Source organism: Nerophis ophidion, linkage group LG28, assembly GCF_033978795.1.
Source record: "Nerophis ophidion isolate RoL-2023_Sa linkage group LG28, RoL_Noph_v1.0, whole genome shotgun sequence".
Lineage (NCBI taxonomy): Eukaryota > Metazoa > Chordata > Actinopteri > Syngnathiformes > Syngnathidae > Nerophis > Nerophis ophidion.
The window spans coordinates 10,910,798-10,918,616 of record NC_084638.1 but is presented as its reverse complement, the minus strand read 5'-3'; the positions used below and the strand labels follow the sequence as shown (position 1 = coordinate 10,918,616).

At 36.7% G+C, this 7,819-nt stretch overlaps 1 protein-coding gene across 1 annotated transcript; it reads right to left on the bottom strand.

Moving 5' to 3' along the window:
* Nucleotides 1–2,487: 2,487 nt before the first annotated feature.
* On the bottom strand, nt 2,488–7,819 carry LOC133544981 (zona pellucida sperm-binding protein 3-like). Its single transcript, XM_061890247.1, has 10 exons — nt 7,700–7,819; nt 7,472–7,638; nt 7,319–7,416; nt 7,166–7,254; nt 5,510–5,690; nt 4,930–5,035; nt 4,783–4,868; nt 2,729–2,820; nt 2,608–2,660; nt 2,488–2,545 (listed from the first exon to the last, which is right to left on the bottom strand). The coding sequence occupies exons 1-10, from the start codon at nt 7,770–7,772 to the stop codon at nt 2,540–2,542; spliced, it is 951 nt and encodes a 316-aa protein (XP_061746231.1). The 5' UTR covers nt 7,773–7,819; the 3' UTR covers nt 2,488–2,539.

Below are 7,819 nucleotides of genomic sequence, written 5' to 3'. Positions count from 1 at the left end.
CACTCTGGTTTTGATTTATTACATTTATTGTAACAAAGACATTTAAAAGAAAACTCCACTAAAATTATTGGGGCTCCACACTTATAAAATTATTAAAAATAAGTCATACATAATAAACAAAAAAAATACAAAACGCTTAAATCTCTAAATCAAATTCGGATCAATCGGACGATATAAAGTTATTTAAAATAAAATGTTTTGTGCAATTTTGTTAAGAAAACTTTTTGATGCAAAAGCAAAAAAATGCAATATTGTCCAGAAAAATATTTTCAAAGTGGAATATTTGATGTGGAGTAATTGGAGCCTAAAATAGGTCAATAATTCACAAATCTGATTTTGATTTATTACAATTTTTTTTAACAAAGACATTAAAAAGAAAACCCCACTAAAATTATTGGGCCTCCAAAGGGCCACACTCATAAAAGTATTAAAAAATAAGTCATATATTGTAAAAAAAAAAAAAAAAAAAAAAATCAAACAGAATTAACGCTTAAATTTGTACATCAAATTTGGATTAATCTGTCAATATAAAGTTATTTAACATAAAAATGTTTATGCAATTTTGTGTTAAGAAAACTTTTTATGGCAAAAACAAAACATTGCAATATCGTCCACAAAAAATTTTTCAAAGAGGAATATTTGGTGTGAAGTAATTGGAGCTTAGGTCATATATTACATATAAAAAATAATTAACGCTTAAATCTCTGGATCAAATTACAATCAATCTGTCGATATAAAGTTATTTAAGATAAAATGTTTTATGCAATCTTTGTTAAGAAAACATTTTATGGCAAAAACAAAACATTGCCAATATTGTCCACAAAAATATTTTCAGAGTGGAATATTTGATATGGAGTAATTAAGCCTTAAATATGTCAATAATCCACAACGCTGGTTTTTATTATTTTTTTTTTAGACATTAAAAATAAAATCCCACTAAAATGATTGAGGATCCAAAGGACTCATAAAAGTATTAAAAAGAAGTCATGTATTATTAAAAAAAAAAGTCAGGTTTTTGAACAAAAAAAGTATCCCACTAAAATTGGGCCCCACTCATAAATTACATTATTTTTATTTCAATGTTTCAATGTTCTAGATTGACTTCAAATCCATAAAAGTTATGTTTATTTTATGCTGTTTTTAATCATAGAAAATTGTTTTTAATTGCAAACACAAAATTTGCAATAATATCCCCGAAACATATTTCAAGAAGGAATGTTGGATGTGAAGTAGTTGGAGCCTTCTTCAGGTCAACAATTTATAACATGAATTTATTTTTTTTTAACAATGACAGCTTCAAAGGAATTTTTTTTTTTTTTGTCATTGCAACTTTTGTTACATTTCACCTGTCCACACTTTTATTCCACTATGTAATGTTTTTTTCCTGTAATAGTGTTTTAAAGCCATTTAAAAATACATATATATGTATACATAATGTTCAAGACATTTTGAACATTTGTGCATACAGTTTTTATAACCCTTAACCAGTTTTTCAAGCTACAGAGATGATCAGTACACAAAAAAATTTAGTTTAGTCATACTGGAATATGGGATCCATTTACATTTTATTTTTAAATATGACAAAGCTCATTAAATATGAGCCTTGTGGAAAATAGAAAAGGTTTTCAATGCAAGTGTAAGCCAGTGACTATTTTTTAAAATGTTTTTATACATTTTAAGGGCTGTGATAAAATAATTTTTAATCACTATGTTGGTATTGATACTGTTCATTTGACTATTGTGTTTTATGTCTTCTCAAATGCTCTTTTGGTTGCTTTTTTTAATGTTGCTCGGCCAGGTTAGGATTATGGTGTATTTTGTAGGGATTAATGAAGTTTAAATATTAATTCTGATTCAAATCCCCATTCCGAGAAGCAACATGGAATGGAGAGTTTCAAGACTCATTGCAAGTGTTTGACATTTGGTGACCATTATCGGTCTATAATAAAAAAAAAAGGGGTCATAACCAAAGGTGTGTCTTAACTTTCATAAACTGTTATATTTTGTTAAGTAATTTGTTTGGGAAAAAAAAAAAAAAAAAAAAAAAAACCTGGGGCAGTCTAAAAAAAAAAAATTCATCCAATTCAGACTTTAAATCTAATCTAAAATGTTTATAGAACCTATTTTTGGATCAATAGCTTCTAAACCTTTCACCTAGTTTCAGTAAACAGTATTTACAAAATTAGTACAAATTTAAATATTAGGATTGCATTAGTGTTTCTGGAACTGTAATTTAAACCCAGTTTTCAGGCCTGTGCATACAAGTGGTACATCAGTTGCCAATGGTTTACCAAAATTGTGAACGAAGTTAAATTAGGAATTAAAGACTAAAAAATTTGCAGGTCAAATTTGATTAAGTAAATTGAGGTGTTGCAAAATACTGTCAATACAGCAGGTGAGTGTGCCAAACACTCACTGAGGCATCATTGGACACCAAGTTTGAGTACACAAGCATCGTTAAACATGAACAAAACATTCAGTCAGAAGTAGTTATCTCCAGGTCTTTATTGAATATACAATGAGTTCACTTCAAGTCCATCTACTCCTGTAAAGGGAAAAAAGTGATCAAAAAGGGGACTTAAATCCCTTTATCATGTTGTCATTCACCTCAGTGATAGTGAGGGGCCCCAGAACTGCATTCTGGGTAACGCCATGCTTCCCTGCAAGCAGAAAGTACTATGATTAGTACAAGTGCAGGGGTAGGGAAACCAAACAATGGTTAAAGTACCTGATCTTGTACTCCTTGTCCACCTGGACTTGCAGCTGGTCTCACAGCAGTCACACAGGTTGCTGAAGGCAGGGTTGTCCAGCAGCTGCCACCTGAACACATTTATGTTCACTCATTCATCTACCATGATGTATGTTAGTGTAAAATTGCTGATACTGTTCCAAATGGTCTTTAGATTACATAAGTGTCCATACGGCTACATTCCAGAAGGTTTACCAAACTTACTGTTACATGCAAGACTAACGTGTGGTGGGAAGCTGGCATCTCCATCTCACTGAATTTAAGTTATTTTTAAAAATTCAATAATTTGTAGAGACAAAATGGAACAATACTTTTATATATTTTTGTAATACTCATTTTTTGCAAGATTTTAAGTTGCCGATTATCTGTTATTGTTTTATCAAATCACTTGCAAGTTCAAGATGTTATGGCATTTTTGCTGCGCCCTATGAAGTGTTAATACATCAAGTAACATGCGACTTAAATTTCACTATGTAAAGTCATTTAAATTTATGTTTAGCATTAAATTTAACAAATTTTATTGTTAAACACCATTCTTTGACATGGCAATTTCCAGTGCCATGCTTTTGAGTGCTTGCCTTATGAAAATAACTTTTTATGCTTATTAGTAGAATGTCAACAGCACAGTAGCATCAAGCTGGCTTATTTATGACATTGTTAAAGATAAAACCTGACTACTTCAGGACAGGGGTTTGTAACTTTTCCAATACAGAGGGCCCCACAGTCATTTTAGTCTGGATTTTAATCACTCAATTCCAACTTAGTTTACCAGGATAAACATGAAATTATTCAGATGTATCAAGGCTTAGGTCAGGCTGATTATATAAAGATAATTACTCAAACTGGATTTTTCTGTGTTGGCACTGCAATGAGGTGGCGACTTGTCCAGGGTGTACCTCGCCTTCCGCCCGATTGTAGCTGAGATAGGCGCCAGAGCCCCCCACGACCCCAAAAAAAGGGAATAAGCGGTAGAAAATGGATGTACTTTAACTGTCTGATTTAATAACAGCATCACCTCATATTTTTTGCACTTAAACTCCAGAGTGTCATTACTGCCACAAGTGGTGGAAAAGTGTATGACAACAAGCCCTGTTTTATATTGTCATTACTGCCACAAGTGGTGAAGTGAATTATATTTATATAGTGCTTTTCTCAAGTGACTCAAAGCGCTTTACATAGTGAAACCCAATATCTAAGTTACATTTAAACCTGTGGGTGGCACTGGGAGCAGGTGGGTAAAGTGTCTTGCCCAAGGACACAATGGCAGTGACTAGGATGGCGGAGGCGGGAATCGAACCTGCAACCCTCAAGTTGCTGGTGGAAAACTAGAATATACCCTTGCATTTTTAGTGAGTGCGGAAATTTGCCCACTAAATTAGAACAGATTTAAGATTCTTAAACCAATTTTAGGATTGAATGAATGAAACTGAATTAGTCATAATTTTTGCACTTAACTTCTTAAAGCTGCAGACTTGTTTTATATTGTCATTACTGCCACAAGTGGTGGAAAAGTGTATTACAACTAGCCCTGTTTTATATTGTCATTACTGCCACAAGTGGTGGAAAATTGTACTGCAACAGAGTATGGACCACAGCTTCAGTTTTTGGAAGCCCCTTGAGGCCCTCCAGTCCAAACCTGCTAACTTTTAACGATAAAAACCTTCCTGTATGACAAAGTGATGTCAGCTTGTGGTCTCTTAAGTGCATTTTAATTCAAGTGAGAAAATTACTGCAACTATGAGTGTCCGACACGGCTTGTCTGCTTCGATACTGGAGAATTGTGTTGGCGGATATCAGCACTTATTTGAATAAATTCACTGAAGCATTCCCACTACAAAAATGTAATATTGCAAAAAAATATAAGTATAAACAACTTTTGCTTTACAACTAGTTGACACAATAACTTTACCTTAAGTAGTTTGCTCTGTGCTGCTGGAGTAACCAGCTTTATGTACAAATTAGTACCTGATAGGACCGTCAACGAAAAAGTACATTTTGCCACCCATTCCTAGTAGAAATATTCAACCCTTTACCCATGGCCGTGCACGAAGTTGCACGCCTTCTTGTTCGTGTCCAGACCTTCAGGATCCCAGGCCACAAGTTTGCAGTGGATGAACACCTGGTGTAAATAAAGGATTTACTACTTTATCCACAAGATGGCGACGTCTGCCTGGACTTACCTCTTCTCCGAGAGCGAACCTGAACGCTTGGAGGGACAGCAGCATTTCCGACGGCACCTCTCTGGGCTCGAACCTGGACCGAGACCTCTTGCTGTCCGACAGGCACCTTAGAGAAGGGGAAGACTTTAGACCAGGGAACCTATGGCTCCGATAAATCTTAGCTGACATTGCTTTACATGCTTATTCCCGCGGTAATCAGTGTTAAAAATATAAAACACTCATGCATTTTAATCTATGAGTTGCTATCAAACCTGTTCAAGAAGTTTCATTAATCGTCATATTTTTATTATTTGTTAGCTTCAGAAAAACAAAAGATCATGCATTTTTTGTTATAATGAGGGAAAGTCCAAATAAAAGATGCATAGAATTCTCTTTTCAGAGCATGGAATGACAGTGTACAAGTCCACATGTTTCTCCTTATGGAGCTAAATTCAAGCCAAACTGTTTAATTCCTTGCTTCTTGTCTGTTTAAAAAAAATTCAGTGTTAAATTATCTGGCTCTCAGAAATAAATTCCAAAATATTTGTCTCTCAGCCAAAAAAGGTTCCAGACCCCTGCTTTAGACCATTGGACACCCTACCCCTTATTGGTGATGATTTGGTAGGAAAGGCTGTCGGCATGCAGCTGCGGCGTGGTGGTGGCCACACATTCCTCCATCAGGAGCAGCAATGGCTGATGGGTAACCTGATCCACACGAGCCATGATGGGGATGAAGGAGCCCAGGGCGAAGAGAGTGGATTCAGCCGGGCCTGAGAAGTCCTCTGAAACGTACAAAAAAAAAAGGTTGCAATGTTAAGAGTCAACTCCTTTGAGCCCAAAAACTGCAGATTAATCACATTTGGTCAATGATGTCATACTTTCATGAGATAAACCTGACTTGGGACAGGGGTTTAAACCTTGAGGCCCAACTTTCAGTTTGAAGTTTCCCTTTTTACACATATGTAAGAGGGATGTGTGCTATGGCTATGAGGTGTTTTTCCCTTGGCTTCAGTCTGGACCCCCTCTCTAGGCACCAATGCATAGAACATTTTTTCTCCCCCCCCCCCCCATCATTTACCTCAGGGTCACCCGTAAAGACCCAATGAGTCACCAGCTCTAAAAAAAATAGAAGCACTTACCAGTGAGCCGCCTCAATTTTTTAAAATTTACTAGCAAGCTGGTCTTGTTTTGTATTTTCACTTTTTTTTTTCCTGAGAACACTGAAATAGAATTTGAAAATCCAAGAAAACACTTTAAAGACTTAGTCTTCACTTGTTTAAATTATTTTCTTACAACTTTCAGAAAGACAAAAAGTACTTAAAAATGATTTGATTTTTAAACCCATATACCTTTCAAATTCCTCTTTCCTGACAATTTAAATCAATGTTAATTTTTGTTGTAAAGAATAAATATTCTTTAATTTAGCTTGTTTTTTTCCACAAGAATATTTGATATATTTTTTCAAACTTAGATTAAAACTCCAAAACATTATTCTGGCAAATCTAGAAAATTTTTAACAAATTTAAATCTAAGTTTTGAATTTTTTAAATTTTTTGTTCTGGAAAATCTAGAAGAAAAAGTGACTTTTGTTAGAAATATAGCTTAGTCCCATTTGTTATATATTCTAACCTATTTAAAAATATACCAAAAATAAAATTGTGAGAAATGGATTAAGATGATCAGTGTTTCCACAAAGATAAATATCATTAATTAATAACATTGAGTTTAAGGTAAATTGACTATTTCTAGCAATTTAAGTGTGTATCAAACTGGTAGCCCTTGGCATTAATCAGTACCCGAGAGGTAGCTCTTTGTTTGAAAAATGTTGGTGACCCCTGCTTTACCCGTATCTGACTTTTTGTAAGGGGCGCCAGACGTTGGCAGACCTGTAACGTTTGATTTCTTTGAATGGGATTGTGCTGAAAAACTTAATTTCCCCTCAGGGATTAATAAAGTATTTCTGATTCTGATTAGTTTAGGTTGAAATTAGGGGTTAAATAAAAAAAAACTATTTTTGAGCGTGGCCACCGATGCTGCTCACTGCTCCCCTTGCCTCCATTTAAGACTAGTGGGTTGTCACGGCAACCAGCTAATGGGTATCCTTAATAAAACCCAAGAAGCTTACAATGTTTAGAGTAAATGAGTAAAACATTTAGATTCTAACTGGATGGACAAGTTAAGACTGAGGGACTCCTGTATCGGACTTTTTTGAAGTGATATCAGCTGATAAAGGTTTTTGCAGACAAAAAAACCCCACCGTTCATGAGCGCCATGTGGAACACCAGGTTGGAAGTGCCGAAGGACGCAAAGACCGGGTCGTAGAGGATGGGGTGATACTCCTTGGGTCTAGACGGGCAAGCAGAAGTCAGTCCGTCCCGGGAGGAAACTCACCTGTGTCGCCGATACCTACCTCTCGAAGACGCAAACCACGGGCTGGATGAAGGTGTGGCCCTTGGACTCGCTCAGGTAAGTCAAGGCGTTAGAGTACACCAGCTGGCTCCCGGTGACCTGCGACACAGGTGTTAGCGGCGGATTAGAGACAGAGGGCGCCAGGCAGGCTTACCATGGCCATGAAGTTGCAGTCGTGGAGCTCCACGGTGAAGGTGGCCTCCCGGGCCGAGGTGGCGGTGGGGGGGCAGTTGCCCAGGCGGAACATGGAGGTGTCCACGCGGGATCTGCCTTCGGTCCACACTAGAGACACCATGCCGGGCTTGCAGTCCAACTTCATGTCTGGGGAGAAGCAACAGAGTTAAACGGCGAGGGAGGGGGCGGGATGATGGCGGTGACTTACCAGCGTGGACGGACGAAGCGGCGAGGAGGATGAAGCTGACGAGCAGAGCACGGCACCAGAGAGAAGCCATCATGACTGAACATGTGGGAAGATGGCACTGATCCTGGTTTTATACGCCCA

What these genes read in the sequence shown, in the direction of transcription:
- LOC133544981 (XM_061890247.1), bottom strand. Translation starts at nt 7,772, where the DNA reads ATGATGGCTTCTCTCTGGTGCCGTGCTCTGCTCGTCAGCTTCATCCTC. An exon ending in CGCTTCGTCCGTCCACGCTG is followed by an intron (nt 7,639 to 7,699) that starts GTAAGTCACCGC and finishes GCTTCTCCCCAG; the next exon opens with ACATGAAGTTGGACTGCAAG. An exon ending in ACTGCAACTTCATGGCCATG is followed by an intron (nt 7,417 to 7,471) that starts GTAAGCCTGCCT and finishes CCTGTGTCGCAG; the next exon opens with GTCACCGGGAGCCAGCTGGT.